Source organism: Procambarus clarkii, chromosome 69 (genome assembly GCF_040958095.1).
Source record: "Procambarus clarkii isolate CNS0578487 chromosome 69, FALCON_Pclarkii_2.0, whole genome shotgun sequence".
NCBI classification, from domain to species: Eukaryota; Metazoa; Arthropoda; class Malacostraca; order Decapoda; family Cambaridae; genus Procambarus; species Procambarus clarkii.
The window spans coordinates 23,631,786-23,654,172 of NC_091218.1; the positions used below are offsets into that span (position 1 = coordinate 23,631,786).

Consider the following 22,387-nt stretch of genomic DNA (forward strand, 5'->3'; position numbering starts at 1 on the left):
TACAACTTAAGAGAATGCAGGCTCACAATTAAGAGGCAGATAGGAACTGAGGGGGGATCTGTTTATATACAAGGTGCCAAGGGAAATAAACAAGGTGAACAAAAAGAGTGTGTATTTAAATTGAGGGGAAATAGGCCAAGAGGACATTGGTGGATGTTGGATTTATCATTCATGTATTGTAGAAATGGAAAGAAAATTTGTGTTCCCTGTATGGGTAATTGGCAAGTGGAATACATTTTAGAAACCAACACCCTCCACAACTTTTAAGAAAATGTATGAAACAATCTTGCTCAAGAGATGTAGTAAGCAAACCAGTTATAAAGGGGCTATGCTGCAGGGTGTAAAGAGCAAGATTTTACTTCCTCATAGTCACTAACAGGTAATTATAGCCTCTTAGTCCCAACAATGCTCCTACCATTACTGCAACCATTACCACTTCCACCATTCCACCAATGCCACTTCCATCACTCAATATTACTGCTCAATGCTACAAGTACTTCCATCACTATTATAGTTGCTGCTCCCATAATTATTATTTCTGCCTTCTGTCTGTAGCTGTATCATTGATAAAGCTACCTTGACCACTATAACCACAAACTTTGACCACTGTAACCACAATTACCACTGTCGCTATCTATATGACCACACCCATTACACCATCTTCAGCTTTAAGAGCAAATGTAAAATAAATAGAATGCCAAGACATTTTAAACACCAGGTACAAATAGGTAGGAAGCGAAGCACAAAGACCTAGCTTTCACTCCCTGTAGACACTTGGATAACACTTCCTCCTAGAGGTTACTTTGAGGTGTTTCCAAGGATCAGTGTCCTTGCAACCCGGTCTGTAATTAGGTGTCCCAGTTGGTGGTCTGGTCATTTAGGTTGCTAGATGGCACTTCTCACAATCTGATGAATGAATTACAACTAGGTTCGCCACCCTAAAGTCATTTCACCACTTTATTCGTTGTACTGTATTTGATCACTACAACACTTAGTGTCATTGTATATACAGTACTGATTTTTCAAGATTTATTTTCCTAATGTTTGCCTCATGTCCATTACAGTGTACAAGCCATCTTCCCAACTCCAGACCCTCAAGCTATGCTTGATAAGAGAATGCAGAATCTTGTTGCCTATGCTAGAAAAGTTGAGGGGGATATGTTTGAAATGGCAAATTCCAGGGTAAGAGACAAGCTCAAACATATTTTATAATGTGTTAAATGTTAAGCACCTTTGTTTATACTGCATGATATGGAGGATGGAGTGAGTGGATGGGTGCCACTTTAAATATTTTTGGCCTTATTTTCTTTTACTGCTTCCCTGCCTTTTCTGGGTTGAGTAAAAGTCAAGGCTGGCAAGCAGAAAGATAATCCATTCTCTTTGCTCAGCTTTTGTGGATTTTTCTATAATCACTGCCATGTGAAAAGGTGTAAAGAAATTATTCTTAACTGAATTAAATACCAGAATGACTATTGCAGATTATTAGATTAAATGCTTCTGTGAAAACTGAATTTTAGATGTGATCCTCCCTTTACCATGTGTGTGATTTTCCTGTGGATTTCTTGGTTCAGGTTCATTCCATTGCCCAAGTGTTGCCTTCAAATTCAACATAATTTTTTTTTTTTTGCTTAGGGTAGGCCTCAATTTTATTCTTTATTGCCTAGTATGGACTTCTGGGAACTCATTAATAATTAAGTGTTATATTGGTTTGGAGGAAATTATTGAGTATATCAATACTTGTAAATTAAAAATCCTTAATATTGGGTGGGGGGCTATTTTTTACTATCAGGTTTCATCCTATTTATAATTGGAAAGAAGTAGACAGATGCAATTGAGACCTTACACAGTGTTAACATAAGAGATAATGCTAATATAGTATCATTTGTTTTTTATCTATAGCAGTAGATATAGGAATTCCAATGTTGCCCTAAAACTTACATCAATCTAGCTAGGCTTCACATCAAGTTTGTTGTGCAATTTTGATTATTATGTTAAATAATGATTGGAATCCTTTGGAAAGGATACAGAAAAGGATGGGTTAATCCTTGAAAGTTGGAGAATGAGGGACATTATTAAAACTATTACATCTGAACTCGGAAGTGGATTCAAAGTTAAGACATTGAGTTTTGATTTTGTAGCAGAATTGTGAATAGGTGGACAAGCTACCAAGTAGTGTCACTGAAGTGGATGCCTTGAAAGACTTAAAAAAAAAGTTTGGTTAAATAAATGTGAAAATGTGTGAATGTAAACTATATTTGCCCAAGTCATTATTCTTATAATGAATATAAGAATAATGGCTAGTGGGCCAGTAGACCCACTAGGCATTATTCTTATATTCTTGTATATGAGTATTTGTTGATGGTTTACTTAATCTTTTCTTACCAAACACCTTTATATTTTGTTTTTATCAGCCTGAGTACTACCATTTGTTGGCTGAAAAGATTTACAAAATTCAAAAAGAGTTGGAGGAAAAACGCTTGCAAAGGAAGCAGACGACTCCACGGGATGGGGCTCCTGGTCCCCCAGGCCCTCCTGGTCCTCCTGGTCCTGCTCCAGGTGTGGTTCCTTCGGGACCAATTGTTGCTCCTGGTCAAATCCTTACTCCTACGACTTCAGGCTCTTCTACCATGGGTAGGGCATGTCTAATTTGTTTAATATTTTTGTGTGTAATATTTGTGACATTCATATGCAGCTTTGAAATTCATTTGCAGTAATAAAATTTATAATCCTTGTGATAGGTACAGGTGCGATGTTTATGGTTACAGGAATGGTAGCCCGTCCCACAGGTCCTCGACCAACTCACCCATCTGGGAATCTAATTCCTAATAATCATCCTATGGCTAACAATCAAGTAGCTCAGCCAACTTCAATTTGCCAGCCTAGTAATCAGATGGTAATAGGTCCTCCAATTAGTGGACCTATCACCACCACCACCGCAAGTAACAACAGCACCATCGTTAATTCTTCAGGTCAATTCCCAGGCTCTGTTCCCCATGGAGATATGATGTCTGGCCCTAGACCCACTATTCCTCCGCCACCTTACAGCACTTCGAATGATTCGTCAGTCATGAATCAGATGCCTAATCGTACCTCTCCAGCCATGCCCGTGTCTTCAGTTGCCGTCACTTTAGGTATTCCCATGAGCATGTCTTCTCAGTCTACCCCAATCTCTATGACTAGTGTTTCAAGTAGTGAAAATTCCTTCCCACCAACTTCACAGCCCAGCATGATCACTACAAATGCTAATAGTGAAAATACCGTTGTACCTACGTCCATTCACACTAAAGAAAATGCTATGGGCAATCAGTCTACTCCAGCAGAGATGACAGATGATAAATCTGATATTAAACCATGCAAGATTCAAATTAAAAGTGAACCTCCTGAAATTAAAACTGAACCTGAAGAATCAGAAGGAAAGGAAATTAAAATTGAACCTAAGCCAGAACCAATGGAAGTTAGTAGTGCCCCAGATGAAGGTCATGTTAAACAAGAGCCATTTATTAAGGAGGAGCCTAAAAGTCCAGCAGTACGTACACCAAGCGAATCATCGAATTCAAATGAAGGTAGCAATAGCAAAGGTGATAAGCCTGCCAATAGTGGAGTAGTTGCACCAAGAAGACCAGCCCCACCACCACCCAAGCCAGCTCAGATCATCTCTGCTTCTTCCAACAAAGATAGAGCTCCTCTATTTAAGCCAGATGAATTACGGCAACATCTGGTACCTACTCTTGAAAAGCTCTATCGACAAGATCCCGAATCTATTCCTTTCCGGCAACCAGTTGACCCTCAAGCTCTTGGAATCCCAGATTACTTCGATATTATTAAGAAACCTATGGACTTATCTACTATTAAGAGAAAATTAGACACGGGTCAATACACTGACCCTTGGGACTATGTGGACGATGTTTGGCTGATGTTTGACAATGCGTGGATATACAATAGAAAAACGTCACGTGTCTACAGATACTGCACAAAAGTAAGATATGAATTTTGTTGTTTGTAATAAGGAAAAGGTTAAGCAGAATATTTACATAGTGCTGTAAAGAATGTGTGTTTTCCTTATCTCTGATATTTTTCTGTATTCAGAATTTATACATTTTAATGAGGCAGTTAGACAAAATACCTGATAAAATTTTGGGCATTTTAGTTGTCTTGTGATGCTCATTAAAACTAGCCTCTGAGCTCTTAGTTAAAACATTGATATAGTTTTTATAGCAGAAACAATAAAGGCTTTAGTAATCTATCATCGGATGGAGCTTTATTTATATATATAAATTTATCCATTATAAGTTCAGTACTTTAAGATTGGAATCATGAATACTGATACCTGTATTGTAAACAAATGTAGATGATGAAGAGCAATGGTTCTTGGTAAAGCTAAAACAAGTGCTATGGAAATAAACTTTTCTTCTTTCCCAAATAAATTGTGACTGACATATACTTAAATGCATGCACTATGTTTTCAAAAGATAGAACTTAACAAAATTAGACAAAATAATAACCTGTTTACTATGTTGTGTAGGTTTGAAACCTTGGCACTTATTTTGCTTGACCGATGGGAAATCTTTAATTCATTAATAATGTTTGATTTTAATATTCTTATTGACCTTCAAGCATGGTATGAAGGAGTTTTTAGCCGTTATTGCACAAATATAAGGTATCATGTTTCTTTACCTAATGACAAAAATAAAAACAGCCTTAGATAATGGCAAATTCAGTTAATATATTAAGTTTACTTGGAGTATATAGTAGAGTGAAAATTCTATATATACTTGTGAAAGGCACGAGTTGTGAAGACAGAGAAAAGTAAATTGCAATCATCTGTGATGAACTGATAACTTAAAGAAATTTCTTGGTACAGTATTATGATGGGATATTAGATGGGAAGAGAGAGAACAATTTTAGTGGAGTATGTTTGGGAAGTGACAGCAATGTTGTGGGTTCATATGCATCAATATTAGTCAGCTTAGCAAGTATTTTAGTAAAATTGTTGAATGTAAAATTGCATATTCATGTTGAAAGGTGATGGATATTTTACTTACCAGTTAATTTTTGTAGAAAAAGGTTAGTTTAATGTGAAGCATTCATGAATCAGAAATTTCAGGTAATTATATTCATTCAGCTGACTTAGAAGTGGATGTTTTAAAAGTTTTCAGTATTTCTTATACAGATAGTAAGGAATTAAGTTTGGCTGTCAAATATGTTTTAGCTCTACATGTATGGTATTGTATTAATAGATGTTCAAATTATCTTCCCTTATAAGTATATTTAATTTTTGGTCTCTTTCTTTCTTGACAGCTTGCAGAAGTATTTGAAGCCGAGATTGACCCTGTGATGCAACAGTTGGGGTACTGTTGTGGTCGCAAATATACTTTTAACCCACAGGTGCTTTGTTGCTATGGAAAGCAGCTCTGCACCATACCTCGTGATGCCAAGTACTTCAGCTACCAGAACAGGTGTGCATGAGTTACATTTTTGTTAACTTGTCTGGTATTTAGTATTAATGGGAGAAAATAGGGTCATATGCACTTGACAACATTGTAGTTGCTCAGTTGAGCATTCTCTTAACACTTTCGCGCTCTCCGCAAAGGTCACTCAGCCAACCGAATGTGCGCGCTGCGTTTTTATCGCTTAAGCGTAAAAACAAAAATGTGTATACTCTTTTTACTCTTCTGACTTTAGTTCTCATGCTACGTATTTCATTTTGGTACCAACGTGTTCGCAATAAAATTCTCTAGAAGAACATTAGTAAAATAAGTCAAGAAACATATAGGGATACCAGCACCAAATAAATAACTACGTAGATGACTCGCCGTGAGCGCCCATCAGCAACAAAATGTTTTTACTCTTGGGATTGTAATCACCTCCACACTTGTTCTACAGCGTTAATTTTGGTATCAATGGACTCGCAATGAAATTCCCAACACGGTGATATGAATATAAGCGTAGAATAATGATGCAGCCCGCCCGCAAGAGTGTGGGAAGTGGTGAAATTGTTACCCGGTATCGGTGACAGGACGACGCACGGCGCTTTGAAAGTTTATACTTATTTCACTCTCATGACATTCATTTTCTATGTACGTCATTCATTTTTATGTCAATGTGTTCGCAATAGAATGTTCTATGTGCCCATAGGTAAAAAATATCAACAAAGCGTAAGTTAGAATAGCGACAAATATAAAACAACGCTGGAACATATCAGTGAGCGTCAAACACACACGAAATATTTTTACTTTTGTTATGTTTGTCAAGATTATACTTGTTGCACACAGTTATTTTTGGTTGTATATTGATCGGAATAAAATTCCCTAAACAGACATATGCATATAATACATGATATGGGGGAAGAATTACCAGTATAAACGGCTAAAGTCACCCACCTGCAACCCGTTTGGGACAAAATACCATTTGATCGAAGTTATCCACACCTTTCATGAACTTATTGTACCATGCAGCCTAGTGGTGAGAAAGAGAGCCTCATAGCGCGCAGTTTGAAACTAACCCAAAGTAAATCGGATAAAAATTGAATTTTATACAAATATTTTAAAAGTAGACATAACTTTATGTCCACTATGCGTTTACGTTAGACGAAACCGAACGCGCCGGCGCGTCCAGATAGCGCGAAAGTGTTAACCAGCACCTAGTACACATTATCTTACTGGGTTATTTTTGTAACTAAACATTTTATTTGGTTTTGCAAAATAGAACAAATCATAGTGCAAAATTATTTTTGTTTGTTACTTAGTGTATTAGCCCAAAATGCTTTTTGTAATTCACATAAATATTCAGCCTGACAAAAAGAGATGCTAACATATGATGCAAGCATAATGTTGTCAGACTTTATGTATTATATACTGTGCCAAAATTTAGGGGTGTGAAACCAAAGACACACTAAATGAAAGAATATAGTTTTTTTGTGGTTCTTGGGCCATTTTGCAATAGGCATCTGGTGCACCTTGTATTTGTTGCATGAGATCACATTAACACTCACTTCATCCCACTTGCTGTTTGTGTTGTTAGAAGCATTGGACATGTTTTGTGATGCATACAAGTTTGTTTCATATACTGTACCATAAATTTCAGCAAATCTCATAATAAATAACTAAAAATCCCAGAGGAGTGCTTGGTACTGGTACTGTCAAGCCTGGTCTTCCAGTAAAACTGTCTAAAAATGGTGTAGACCAGAACTGGTGCATGGGGCATGTTGGGTATGAGCGGTACACCCGGTACGAGTTCTGTTAGCAGGCCCTGCACGTGTGGCGGTACCATCATCATCACTCCCCTCCCTCCCCCCTACTTTTAATTTCATCATTATTTACTGTTTCAGTTTTAATCACCTCATTATCTTGCATTGGTGTCACTTTTGGCACTTTCAAGATCAAGATCAGAAAAATTTTCAACTAAGGCCTGAAATTTTGTTGGTGAGAGTTTCACTTTGCAGTACTTTTGGCGAACACTACTTAGCTTCTCACTCAGACATATTCCTTTCCCTGCTTTCGCCCTGGAATGGCTCTGCTCTTAATCGCTATCCATCTTGGAGTAAATGTATGGTGTATAAAGGCTGTAACAAATATAGCTGAGGAAAAATAGCCGGAACGGGCACACGTGTTGAACGCGAGGGGAAAGCCGCAGCAGTCACAAGAGTAGACGCGATAACAATGAACCTACCGTGTGGCATGTGGTGCTGTGATACCACATGGGCCATCACAGATAATGGGAAAACGTTGGCGCACATTTTAAAACACATCCCATAATAATCGATAAAAAAAAGGAATTTTAACATATTTAAATTTGTGCACAAAATGCATCACCGCTGGACATTCTTAAAGTTATTTATGGATCCAATATTCGTCACCGACGGCAAAAAGTGTTAATGAGAGTTCTCATAGACTACTATTAGATTTATAAGGCATGCATTTTGATTTTTAAAATCATTCTCTCATACAAAGTTAATCCTCAAGATGTTCCACTAGTATCTTTCTGATATTCACTACTTTGCAAGATATAAACGTCCGTGACACAGGTCTGCTGGTTTAGACTTCACATCTGTCTCCTATCTTAAAAATGGGCACCACGTTTCCAGTTTCCCGATTTTTGAGAGCCCCCTCCTTTGCTAATGACACATTACTGTATAGACTTTCATTAGATGGTAACACATTATCTCTGCTGCCTCTTTTTATCATCCATGGCAAAATACGGTCTATGTGTACTGCTTTGCTCATATTATATCTTGTATCTGCCTTCCAGTCTGTCTTAAATTTTTCACAGACTGCAACTTTACTTCCTAGAAGAACATATCCAACTGTATTTAGTCAAATAACTTTGTTCCTTAATGTTGATTTTCTTCTAATAAGGTTCTGTAGTAACTTTGACTGCTCTTTATTTTTAGCAACTATATATATGTCATTTTCAAATTGCTCTTTTATTTCTCTCCCGGTCTTAGTGTACTCGTTTATATTGTCAATACTTTTTTCATAACTTTTTAAGCTTTTAGCTACCTTGCATTCGTTAATCTTTATTTCACTGGATGATGTGTGCATTTATGTGCTATATTCTCTATCATTTAATTTATTTGTTACCTGTAGCCTGTTTCATCAGACGTCTTGAAGGAATCTTCTCAACCATTTGGTTTCTTCTCTCTTGGTCCTGTTTCCCTCAGGACATGTGTATTCATCCTGCTTATGTAGCAGCTTATCCAGCTTATGTAATCGATCACAGTACAATGGCCACTGGCATCATGTGGCTCTTATCTTATCCCTTCAGTATCCACTCTGTGCTGGGTGTACTCCAGGTCTAATAGTGTCCTCCAGCTGTACTCACCAAGTTGTGCTTGCGGGAGTTGAGCTTTGGCTTTTTGGTCCCGTCTCTCAACCGTCAATCAACTGATGTACAGATTCCTGAGCCTACTGGGCTCTTATCATATCTACAAATATGTAGTCCTCTACTCCATGGAAATCCTTTATTACCCAGTCAATTTTCCTATAAAAAAAAACAGAACTATGAATTTAGTCCTCGATCAACATGGTATCATTGCTACCCCTCTCTAGTACCTTATATTATAAACAGCAACTTGTGTTCTTGTCAATTTTTTTATTTATCGTGCTGTCTAGGTGGCGGATGCACAATATAGTGTTTTTCAGGCACTTGTGCCTGTTGAAGATGAATTTGTAAATTCTAGGGGTTGTTCTGAAATCTAGTTTAACATAAGTTAACTTAAGGCATATACATGGTAATTTATAAAAATATATATTTGTTTTTTCCAGATATACTTACTGCTATAGATGCTTTAATGACATCCAGGGAGACAGCATAACCTTAGGAGATGATCCATCTCAACCAGCTTTGTAAGTAGCTTTCTACCATGTGCTTTATCATGTTGTGTGTTTATTACATACTTAATCTCTTTACAGGTAGAGATTTATTAAAAAAAATACTTATACTATATTTGAAGCACTTTTATTTATCATGGTTCATTGGTCGATGCAATCTATCCTCCAAAATTAGCATCATTTAATGGATTTCTCTTCACAACAGATTAAATCCACCCCACTGGATATTCTCTCCAAAATTTAGTCTTTGTAAAAATTCTGGAATTCTGAAGGGGGGTTGTGGTGAAATCCAGACTAGTATTTGCCTTGTAAAATTTATTAAAAGAATTTATTGCTGTTTTGATTGATTTAACTGTATTTCAACATTGATGGATAGTTTACAGTGGCTGAAGTATAGTACATCACCTAACCACCCAACCACCTAAATTAGACTCATTCAAAGGTTTGTCCTGTAGATGATTTGACTACAGATTGAGGTTGTCAAAACTTTTTTTTTTTTTTTGGTACTCTTTCAGATGGAAGTTTCAATACGGATATCAATTATATATATTTGTTACAAAGATTATAATGGTGGTGGTGGTTGTATAATACAACAATGTCAAGATGAGGGGAGCTGTGAGGTGAGGCAGTAGAGAGCAGATGGTGGTAGTCTGGCCATGGCTGGTGGCTGTAACAAAGTACATCTGGTGGGAAGGCTGAGTTGGCAGAGATAGAAGTGGTGTTGCTCGGAACTGAGCTGTGGTGAGAATGATGGTGCTATGGTCAGTTAGCCTTGTATCCCAGTCCACCTGGCTCACTTTGGACCAGCCCTGCTCATTGATTGTTCATTGTTTCTGGTACTGTAATTGCCTTTCCCTTATGTTTAAATACAGGTTTCCTATCTCCTTTGCCCATTTTCATTACTTTAAGCATATTTGGTTTGAATTCCAGCAGCCATTAATCTGCCACTCCTGAAGTTTGTCATGCTCTTCTTGCAGCACCCTACAGTCCTCTTCAGCTTGTATTTTAATGATTGACTTTGCATCATCTACAGATGTCAACTTGTACAAGCTCACTCCCTCTGTAAGATCATTTACATAGATTTAAAAGGGCAGTGGTCCTAAAACATAGCCCAGTGGAACACAGCTTTCCACTTCTCTGCAGCTTGACATATCCTCTCTATCACACTTTATTTCTTGTCTTTCAAGTACTCTCATTCCCAGTTCAGATGTGGTGTTGCTTCTAGCTGAGCTAATGCTATGGTCAGCTGGCCTTTGTCTCCGTTGATTTGTTGATGGGGGAAACTGATTGATCCTGAGATAATACAGACATCATTTGTAGCCCCTGTAATTCCTGTGAGCGTGAAAGTAGCTGGCATTTCTGATGTTGCTACAGATTAAATATATTATGTTGAACTATTTCATAAAAAAAAATTCATCAAAGTTCCTATGAATGATTATTAAATTCAAGTCTAAATTTAGTAAGAATTTCATTATAATGCTCATAATCATATGTTAATGAATAATGGTTCATTTATTTTATAGAATGATTAAGAAATCCCAATTCACCGAAATGAAAAATGATGCCCTGGACTTGGAACCTCTGGTAGAGTGCCTTGAATGTGGCCGAAAGCAGCACCAGATATGTGTGCTGTACATGGAGACAATTTGGCCACAAGGTTTTGTCTGTGATGGTTGTCTCAAGAAAAAAAACTCATTACGAAAAGAGAACAAGTTTACTTCCAAGAAACTGCCTACTACAAAATTGAGCAATTTCTTGGAAACTCGGGTCAACAACTTCCTAAAGAAAAAAGAGGCTGGTGCTGGTGAAGTTTATATTAGGGTCGTGTCTTCTACAGATAAAATTGTCGAAGTTAAAGGAGGCATGAAAACCAGGTGAGAAAAATTGGCTTGTGAGCTTTGTACTGTATTTCAATAATGTATACAATACACTATATTGTTACAAGGTAGTTAAATTTACTATGCTTTTTGGATGATTATTATTAGCTACTGCAAAAATTTATCAAGAGTATCACATAATAAATATTTGCATCTGTAAATTATTCTCCTGTTATTTTTATTTTAATATGATTTATCTAATTTGGAGTATAGCAGATTCAGATGCATTAATTGGAAGTTTCTTTGTGTTTTTATATTGTTCAATCTTGATTAAGATTTATTTTACAAGCATTACTTCCATTTGTATGCTGTAATGTTTTTCTTATGCTTTTTCCTGCCAACAGAATTCTTCAATTACCCAAGAGCATCTTATTAAACTGTTTAAATTCTAATCTTAAAATATGAGGTAACTGCTTCATGCTAAGCCATTAATGCCCGTATGCAAAGACTATTGGCAGTTGTTTACATATTGCACTCTTATCCTGGAGGAAGAATCTTAAAACTTAGCACACAGTATTTTCTATGAGAAGAAAAGGATTAGCTCTCAAAAGTAATAATTAGCTTTCTAATTAGGCATAGATTAAGGATACTAATCCAGTTGTTGCTTTTCAGATTTGTGGATACAGGGCAACTTTCTCCCGAGTTTCCTTATCGTGCCAAAGCTCTGTTTGCGTATGAAGATATAGATGGGCACGATGTGTGCTTCTTCGGTATGCATGTGCAGGAGTATGGGTCTGACAGTCCTGTACCAAATACTCGCAGGGTGTACTTAGCTTATTTAGATAGTGTACATTTCTTCAAACCAAGACAATATAGAACTGCAGTCTACCATGAAATTCTCCTGGGTTATCTTGATTATGTTAAACAGTTGGGGTAAGTGTGCTTTTTTCTAGCTATGCAACTTTGTTTACTTAATAATTAGTTTACTTGTAAACCTTTTGTCAACAAACATTATGCTCTTTAGAATGGAGCTCACCCATATTTTTTGTGTATATTTTTTGAGTTTTATGTAGACTTTTTAAAATTGGTTTTATATATTGAGTTAGTGGAATTTTATTTGTAATAAGTGTAAATAATATATATTTGACATTATAAATGTGTGTATAGGTTTACAGTTGTCTATATATATATACACAATACATTGTCTACATCAAGAGGTTTGCTCTGCATTTCAGGTATACTATGGCACATATTTGGGCATGTCCACCCTCAGAAGGAGATGATTATATCTTCCACTGCCATCCTAGTGATCAGAAGATTCCTAAACCAAAGCGCCTGCAAGAATGGTACAAGAAGATGCTTGATAAAGGTATCATAGAAAGAATAGTATTAGATTATAAGGATATCCACAAACAAGCCTTTGAAGACAACATGAAATCTCCTGCAGAGTTACCCTATTTCGAAGGTGACTTCTGGCCCAATGTGATGGAAGAGAGTATAAAAGAATTAGACCAAGAGGAGGAGGAAAAACGAAAACAGGAGGAGGCAGCGGCAGCCGAAGCTGCAGCACAGGCAGCTATGGGACAGGAGGAAGAGGAGGAAACCAGTCAAGATGGGAAGAAGAAAGGTCAAAAGAAACACAAAAACAAGAACAAAAGTAAAAGTCAACAGAAGAACAAGTCGAAGAGTAAGAGCAATGCAGCAGGCTGCAATGATCTTGCTCAAAAAATATTTGCCACAATGGAGAAACACAAAGATGTATTCTTTGTAATAAGATTGCATAGTGCACAGTCTGCTGTTAGTTTGCCTCCTATTCAAGACCCTGACCCCATTATGGTATGTGATCTCATGGATGGTAGAGATGCCTTCCTCACTTTGGCTAGTGAACGACATTTAGAGTTCTCATCGTTACGCCGTGCCAAGTACTCCACAATGGTCATGATGTATGAGCTACATAACCAAGGGCAAGATCGTTTTGTCTACACATGTAATCATTGCAAGGCTCATGTGGAAACAAGATATCACTGTCAAGAGTGTGATGACTTTGATTTGTGTACTAATTGCTTCAAGGCAGAAGGTCATAATCACAAGATGATAAAACTTGGATTGGATCTAGAAGATGGGTCAGTCAATACCGAGAACAAGAACCTGAACCCACAAGAGGCCCGTAGACAGTCCATACAGCGGTGTATTCAATCCTTGGTGCATGCTTCTCAGTGCAGAGATGCAAATTGCAGGCTTCCATCATGCCAGAAAATGAAGAGAGTCTTGTCCCATACAAAGTCCTGCAAAAAGAAGAATAATGGTGGATGTGCAATATGTAAACAACTCATTGCTCTTTGCTGTTACCATGCAAGAAATTGCAAAGAGCAAAGATGTGTCGTTCCCTACTGCTTTAACATTAAACAAAAATTACGGCAACAAGAGATGCAACAGAGGTTCCAGCAGCAGCAGTTAATGAAGAGAAGAATGCAACAGATGAATGCACGGATGGTTGGTGTGACAGCCAATCCATCCATGCCTCAGCCATCTACTCCAGTTCCTCCACCTGTTCAGAGCCCCATCCACAATACTCAGCCGGGGATCAAACCAGCCACTCAAGCACCACCACCACCAAATGTTATGAAGGCCATTGCTCAGGTATGTTATGCTAATTTTTTTATATAATGCAGTAATGGATTATTGCATTATATATATATATATATATATATATATATATATATATATATATATATATATATATATATATATATATATATAATGTATATATTTACACACAGTCTATATTTAGCCATGAATTACTAATCTTATAATATATTCTATTTAAACAGTGGCTGAAATCTAATCACTCGGCAAAATAATGGTTTAATTATATTTTTGCTTATTAAATGTACAGTAAAATCTGTTGACTTATATCAGCCTTTGATTGTCAGGTTCAGGAGGAAGCTGCGAGACAAACTGGGCCTGCTACTGCTGTGAGCTATGGGAAGGGTAATCCTGGTAATGCTGCAGTCAGTCAAGCACCCATGATGCCCCCTCCCATAGCCCCACAGCAGCAGGTCCGCCCACAGATACCTACCAATGCCATGGCACAAATGGCTAACATGGGTCCTCAGGTCTCACAAATGAATCCCATGGGTAAACCTAATGCTGTTATGCAGCAGCAACAGCAACAACAGCAGCAGCAGCAACAACAACAAAACCGAGTTTTACCAGGAATGGAGCAATTATGGAACAGGTATGATAGTTTTTGGTTCATTTTTTTCTCTTGTGGTTGACATCATATTTGCCCAAATATAAGCCATCCCCAGTTCTTTGCCGCAGAGTGAGTTTTGGACATTTTGTGCAAAAATGCTCTGTCCTCAATTCTTTGTTGCACTCTAATGTTGTTCAATTACTTTAAAACCTTGCATTAAAATTTTATTTTGTTTTGATATTACTCCTAATCCAACCGATTCTCCTAATAGTACATCGCATTTTGACATACGGTTTACCTAAGGCCAAAAACTGATGTAGTAAAATGATAGTGGCTCGCAAAATTGAAGTGAGTTTTTGTTTTCTGTTCATTGGTCCTTGGGTAGGTTAAATTCAGGCAATTTTGTACAACAGTTTAATGACATTAAGAACACTCGGGAGAAGAGGCTGCTTAATCATAGGAGATACCTATAATGTATGCCAAAGTAAAAGCTAGTAATTTTGACAATACATTACCCTTAAGAATTGTAATCTGCAGATTTGCCTTTACTGAACAGGATATGCATTTTGTATGAAGCAAGCATAGATATGTAGGGTAAAAAATAGTTTTAGCATTTTTATTAAATCTTTGTTAAAGGTAGTATTATTTTTATCAATATCGTTGCTGTACAAGGTCAGTCTACTCTGTACATTGGTGCCAATTATTGACATCAATATATTTTTTTAATTTGCATTATCAATACAGTGGATACTCGAAGTTCTACTGGGTAAAGGAGGATTTAACATTTAAACCTGTAGCTCACAGATATACAGTATATGTAAAGTACATAGAATCAGAGTAAAATATGGAATGGTGGTAATCTTTCATGTAGTGTTGTTAAGAGTAATTGAAACACACAGCTAGTAAAGTAAGCAGTGGTGTAAGTGAACTTGACCTAGGGAGTAGTTGCTGCATCACCCTTTTAGGAGCTGGTGCCTCCTAATATTGTCATTATAACAAGGATGCAAAAGAAGATCTTTGAATTTTTCAGGTACTTTAAATAATGTTATGAAGACAACAAAAGCTTTTGATATTTCAATGCATAATATAAATTGATTCACCTAGTTGTACATTGCAAATGGCTTGTTCATCAGTTATCGGTAAGGCTTTGGGGAGATTACCATGCATCTCTGGATGCTTACACTGAAAAGCTTTTGTCTTTTCCTTGCATCCAAAGAATTTCGTATTATGTTCAGTAAAGGAAAAAACTGCAGATTTAGATTTTTAGGAGTTATTTAACACTTTCGCGCTCTCCGCAAAGGTCACTCAGCCAACCGAATGTGCGCGCTGCGTTTTTATCGCTTAAGCGTAAAAACAAAAATGTGTATACTCTTTTTACTCTTCTGACCTTAGTTCTCATGCTACGTATTTCATTTTGGTACCAACGTGTTCGCAATAAAATTCTCTAGAAGAACATTAGTAAAATAAGTCACGAAACATATAGGGATACCAGCACCAAATAAATAACTACGTAGATGACTCGCCGTGAGCGCCCATCAGCAACAAAATGTTTTTACTCTTGGGATTGTAATCACCTCCACACTTGCTCTACAGCGTTAATTTTGGTATCAATGGACTCGCAATGAAATTCCCAACACGGTGATATGAATATAAGCGTAGAATAATGATGCAGCCCGCCCGCAAGAGTGTGGGAAGTGGTGAAATTGTTACCCGGTATCGGTGACGGGACGACGCACGGCGCTTTGAAAGTTTATACTTATTTCACTCTCATGACATTCATTTTCTATGTACGTCATTCATTTTTATGTCAATGTGTTCGCAATAGAATGTTCTATGTGCCCATAGGTAAAAAATGTCAACAAAGCGTAAGTTAGAATAGCGACAAATATAAAACAACGCTGGAACATATCAGTGAGTGTCAAACACACACGAAATATTTTTACTTTTGTTATGTTTGTCAAGATTATACTTGTTGCACACAGTTATTTTTGGTTGTATATTGATCGGAATAAAATTCCCTAGACAGACATATGCATATAATACATGATATGGGGGAAGAATTACCAGTATAAACGGCTAAAGTCACCCACCTGCAACCCGTTTGGGACAAAATACCATTTGATCGAAGTTATCCACACCTTTCATGAACTTATTGTACCATGCAGCCTAGTGGTGAGAAAGAGAGCCTCATAGCGCGCAGTTTGAAACAAACCCAAAGTAAATCGGATAAAAATTGAATTTTATACAAATATTTTAAAAGTTGACATAACTTTATGTCCACTATGCGTTTACGTTAGACGAAACCGAACACTCCGGCGCGTCCAGATAGCGCGAAAGTGTTAATTAATAAACCCTGGGGCCTGGGAGCTGAGTGGATAGCGCTTCAGATTCGTAGTTTTGAGGTTCCTGGTTCGATCCCCGGTGGAGGCAGAAACAAATTGGCAGAGTTTCTTTCACCCTGATGTCCTTATTTAGCAGTAAATAGGTACTTGGGAGTTACAGCTGCTACGGGCTGCTTCTTGGGGGTGTGCAACAAAAAGGAGGCCTGGTCGAGGATCAGACCGCAAGAACGCTAAGCCTCAAAATCATCTCAAGATAAGGTCTATGTTAAGAGTAATTTGATGTAAATATAATATTGGTGTGGGATTTTAAGTAATGGGTCAACTTGAGGGTGTACAATACAATTGCAGCTCAAGTATTTTTGTATGAAATATGTACAAAACTCACCTTGCGTCTTACAACTGGTGGTGCCTTATACTTGGGCAAATATGGCAAAAAATTTGAAAGGAGGATGTTAATGGGTGGAAGGAATGGCTGGTTCATCAGCTGTTCTTTCCCTTGATGAATCTTATGGTACAGATATGCACACTGCTGGTAGATGGTGCTGGAGAGGTTATAGATAGTGTTGCTTTTACAGAAGGGTTGAAAAACTGTTTGAAGTTTTTTTTTTTTTTTTTTTTTTTTTTTTTTTTTTTTGTCAAGATATGGTGCAGTGTCAAATGAGTGCCTAACACGATTTACTTCATTGTTATATATTTCTTCCCAGTCCTATGGTTCACTTGGTCTTGTTTGGGTAGTTCTTCTAATCCTGCATGTGTCTCCTTTGGGGCTCTTTGGTTCCCCTTGGTGAGTCCCTGGCACCCAAAATGTTGTCTGGTGTGATGTGGATCTGGATGTTTGCCGTTGGAGGGGCTGTATGTTTGCCTGCTCCCAATGACTGGGGTAACTGGTGGTTTTTCCTTTGGTAATGTGGATGATCAAATATCCCCACTCTATGCCTCCATTGAAGGGACCAGATTCTTGTCCTGATCTGTGGTAAGTACTCGTGGTTTGTTAGAGCCTGGTGTGGTACCTGTGTTAGGACTTTAAGCGGATAAGTTGGAGAGCTACCGAGGTGATGCACTAGAAAGAGACTTTCTACTGCATTCAACACTGGTATTGTTTGATAATTTAAGTTGTAAAATAATGTATTTGAGCTTGTTTGAAAGCTTTTATACACTCCATTATATAATGTAATATGTATTTTAGATTAGGTTGGCTGTTAACATGAACTTGTCCCAACAGAGTGGCTGAAGGGGACAGTACTCTTAACAATTAATAAATATTTGGTACACTCAATTGAAAATTTTCAACTGAGATAGCTTTATTTGAGTGAGATCCCTCTGTATAATGGGGGCGTTCTTTTAATCTTTAACGTGAAGCTATTGAAAAATGGTCATTCCCGCCTTTAAAAATTCCCGTGTTTAAGAATGAAAGCAATTCCAAAATTTTTTTTTACAGATTTATTGGTGCCTCAAGTAGGCCTATTGGGCCACACGAGTATCTCCTATTTAGGTCAATATAAATACGAGCTGCCTCGTATGTGCAAATAGGCCTTCTGTAGTCCTTTATTGATATGTTCAAATGATGATTGGTAGACCTGGTATACTTTATTACAACCTTATAGAGTTGAGAAAAACATGAATATTATTAATTTACATATCATATACTGTAATTATGATGGCATTTTATACGGTGAGAATGTCCGTAGGAGCCATGATGAGGGTTCAAACCTATGTGGTGGATGCTCCCCCACACGCTCTAGATGACTAGACCATGACATTGCCTAATGATTCCAATCTGGAGTTCTACTGGACACACAAGGGTTTCTCATGGGTTCAGTAGAACTCCAGATTGCAATCCTTATACAATCAATCCTTATAGCAACCATGGTTTAGTCATCTAGAGCGTGTGTGTGGGAGCATCACTGCATAGGTTCGAACCCTCGTCACGGCTCCTATAGATTTTCTTATTGGTGCAGTTACGTTAGTGCGATTACTGCACTTGCATGGTAACATTTGTGATAATTGCATTCACATAGTAATGTAACCATGAAATAATAGCAGGATTTTTGTCGTGTGAAAGTAAACTCTGTTACGTGCACATAAAGATATTATATCCATATTAGCATCATACATGTAAACCCCAGACAATAATAATTAGAATCAACATATGACGATAACCGCACTTGCCCTTGCATCGCCATATGAACCACTCTTATAAGAGTTAACTTGTATGTGCCCGCCTTTCCCTCCTAGCCCACTTGCCTTCCACCACCACTACCAGGTATATAGTGGTGGTGTATGTAGGAAGTGTTCATCCAATTTTGAAAAAGGAGTTACAGGTATTGGGAAAAGCATGGTTATTTCGTGGTTCAATTAATTGTGCTAAAGTAGTAATGAAAAAATAGAGAGCAGAACATGGTGGTCTACTGGGAGGCATTAAGGGGAGCCAGAAGTAAGTGACTTGTGTTAAGATAGAAGCAGAACGGTAATTTGAGAAAAACAGTGCTAAAAGCAAAGGACCAAACTGTTGCATAGTCAAATACAGAGAAAGACTATAAAATAGAAAATAACAAGGTGTGCAAGGGACTTGATAAAAAGTTCTAGGTGTATAAAGTTGTAGCAGAGTGGGTGGGAGGCAGCAGTTGGACACAATGTTAGATATATTGTAGTCAGCTAAGAGGAAGTAAAAGAGAGACATGATGTAACTAGATGCAACAAAGGACACTGCTTGGGTTCTTTGTGAGTTCATTAACTAGAACCTTCAAGAAAATATTAGATTGTAGCAAATTCACAGAAATCTGTAAAAGGCAAATGTAGTTAAAGTACTGAAGAAAATACAGATTGGGCCTATAGCCTAAAATATGCATTCCATGTAAGGTACAATAATAGAAGTTCAGGAAGAGAGAAGGGGATCATCCAAGAGGACAATTTTTGAAAGAGAGCTAATATGGTTTTGTAGGGACAGTCCAATCTGACTTAATTGGTAGAGGGTGGGTGGGGGAGGGGGGGGCAGGGTAGATTAAGGTTTCCTAGTAAAATAAAATGTTTGATATAGTTCCTTATAGAAGGGTAGTGTATAAGATTGAAATGCAAGCTATCTGAAAAACCCACTGAAGTGAGTAATAAAGTCAACTAACAAAACACAAGGAACAGAGGGTTGTTTATAGACTGGAGAAATGCTCATTCCCCCTTTTTTTTTCTATTCATAATTTATGTGATGCTCTGTCTGATGAGGTGAGGCTGTAAATGTTAGTGTTTGCAAGAGGGTCAAGGTTTGTCTGATGAACCCAATTTCAATACTATAACCGATACAATAGGAGACAATAAGGCTACCAAAAAGTCTTTGATATTTGTCCCCCATGAAATGCTGATGCTTACAATAAAGCAGCTGGGTAGGATAGCTCAGACAGTTCTTGACTGGATAAGAAAAACAAAACAAATGAGGAACTGGAAAAATATGGTTATATAGAAGTGTCATTGAAGTGAGGTAGCTAGTAATGTTCTACAAGGCCCAGTAATTAGACCTTTACTGTTCCTATTTTCTGTAGCATAAATGACCTCCTTCAGAAGGTAAGATCATAAATGAAAATGTTTGTAGACTAATAAAGTTAATGAGAAAGATGACTGAAGCTGCAAGTTTGGTTAGATAAGTGTATTCTAGAGTGCATTTCTAATACAGTATATGTAAAGTAATGAAGTTTGGGAGAGGGGAGTAAAGGCCTAAAGGGCATTATAAGAGTGAGGCACATGCAAGAGTAGGAAATGGAAAATGACCTGGACAGTGACATAGCACCAGAGGCCTATGCTAACAGAATATTGATCATTATATGCAATACTGTTAAACCTAAAGTTGATATTTAGGAAGTTTAACAAAAAACCAGTAATCATTCAGAACATCTAGATTTGTTATGAGACAGTGACAGATAATAGATGTGAGCTATGAATACAGGCTAATAAATCTCATTGTGGCAATATTAGAAGAAAGGACATCAAGTGATCACAGAGGTCATACAAAATACTGAGGGAAATAGATACAATGACATACATACATACATCCAGTTTACATGGAGTGTTCACAACCAAGTCTGAGCAGCTCCCATTGTTAGAAGAGGAGGTGACCCCTAGATGAGACTGTCATATATAAAGGTGACAGCAGAAGAGGTAATGACTGCTGACAACACTGATCCTTGCCAGAGCGTGCCACTGGCAGGGATCTTTAACAAGCCACTTATGAAGGGAGAGTTGCCCAGTTTCTGGAAGAAGGCAAATGTGGTACCTATTTTCAAGACAGGAGATAGGGAAAAGGCACTTAACTACAGACCTTTATCATTGACAAGTATTCCCTGTAAAGTACTCGAAAGAATAATCAGGTTAGGACTGGTTACACACCTAGAGAACATTAGGTTTGTAAACAAACACCAACATGGGTTCAGGAAATGGAAATCATGCCTAACAAACCTTCTGGAATTTTATGACAAAGTAACAAGAATAAGGCAGGACAGGGAAGGAAGGATAGACAGACTGCATATTTTGGGACTGCCAAAAGCCTTTGATACAGTACTGCACAGGAGACTGCTTTTCAAACTTGTGAGGCAGGCAGGAGTAAGCAGAAAAGCCCTAGAATGGGTAAGGATCCACCTAACAGGAAGGATCCAGAGAGTAACGATAAGGGGCAAGAAGTTGGACTAGGGAACAGTAACAAGTGGTGTACCTCAAACATCGGTGCTGGGACCAGTTCTATTTCTAATACTGTATATACATAGATGACATGTTTACATGAGTAAACATGCCATTTATGACATGTTTACTCATGTCATAAATGCCGTAAACATTTATGACATGAACATCCTGTATGTCGATGTTCATGGATGACCCAAAATTAATGAGAAGAGTTGTGATAGACGAGGATTGTAGGATCCTCCAAGAGGACTTGAAACATGTTGCAGAGATGGTCACTGGAGTTCAACATTAGCAAATGTAAAGTTATGGAAATAAAATTGGGTGACAGGAGACCAAAGGGACAGTACAAAATGAAGGGAAACTGCCTACCTGTGACAATTCGAGAAAGATACCTGGGGAGTGGATGTAATCTAATCTAACTCCTGAGGCACATATAAATAGGATAATGACAGCAGCATACTCTGTGCTAGCAAAAGTTAGATCATCATTCTGAAACCTAAGTAATGAGGTATTCAGAGCACTTTACATTGCCTATGTGAAACCAGTCTTAGAGTATGCTGCCCCATCATGGAGCCCCTCACCTGAAGAAACACACAAGGAAATTGGAAAAAGATTCAGAAGTTTGCGACGAGACTCATCCAAGAGGTACAAGAGATGGGGTATGAAGAGCGACTGAAAGTACTGAACCAGACACCATTAGAAAAAGGAGGGAGTGGGGAGGGCATATGATAGAAACATATAAAATAATAAGGGGGATTGACGGAGTGGAAATAGACAAAATGTTGACTCGGAATACTAACAGAACCAGGGGAAATGGTTGGAAGTGGGAAACTCAGATGAGTCGCAGAGATGTTAGGGAGTTTTTTTTAAGCGTAAGAGTAGTGGAAAATGGAATGAACTTAAGGAGCAGGTTGTGGAAGCAAATTCCATTCATAATTTTAAAATTAGCCATGATGGAGAAATAGGACAGGAGTCATTGCTATAAACAATCGATGGCTAGAAAGTCGGGATCCAAGTGGGATGGCTAGAAAAGGCGGTGAT

General features: G+C 37.7%; 1 protein-coding gene across 7 annotated transcripts in view; it reads left to right on the forward strand.

The window, feature by feature from the left end:
- nej (nejire) overlaps positions 1-22,387 on the forward strand; it is a 131,838-nt gene that overhangs the window by 75,779 nt on the left and 33,672 nt on the right. For 5 of the 7 annotated variants that reach the window (XM_045765149.2, XM_069311247.1, XM_069311248.1 and 2 more), the window contains 9 exons: positions 1,065-1,182; positions 2,412-2,631; positions 2,739-3,976; positions 5,299-5,456; positions 9,264-9,344; positions 10,853-11,203; positions 11,819-12,079; positions 12,382-13,786; positions 14,080-14,384. In XM_045765149.2, coding sequence (XP_045621105.1) covers positions 1,065-1,182; positions 2,412-2,631; positions 2,739-3,976; positions 5,299-5,456; positions 9,264-9,344; positions 10,853-11,203; positions 11,819-12,079; positions 12,382-13,786; positions 14,080-14,384 — 4,137 coding nt within the window. The remainder of the gene's footprint in view (positions 1-1,064; positions 1,183-2,411; positions 2,632-2,738; positions 3,977-5,298; positions 5,457-9,263; positions 9,345-10,852; positions 11,204-11,818; positions 12,080-12,381; positions 13,787-14,079; positions 14,385-22,387) is intronic. The other 2 variants (XM_069311245.1, XM_045765157.2) reach the window with 2 other exon arrangements.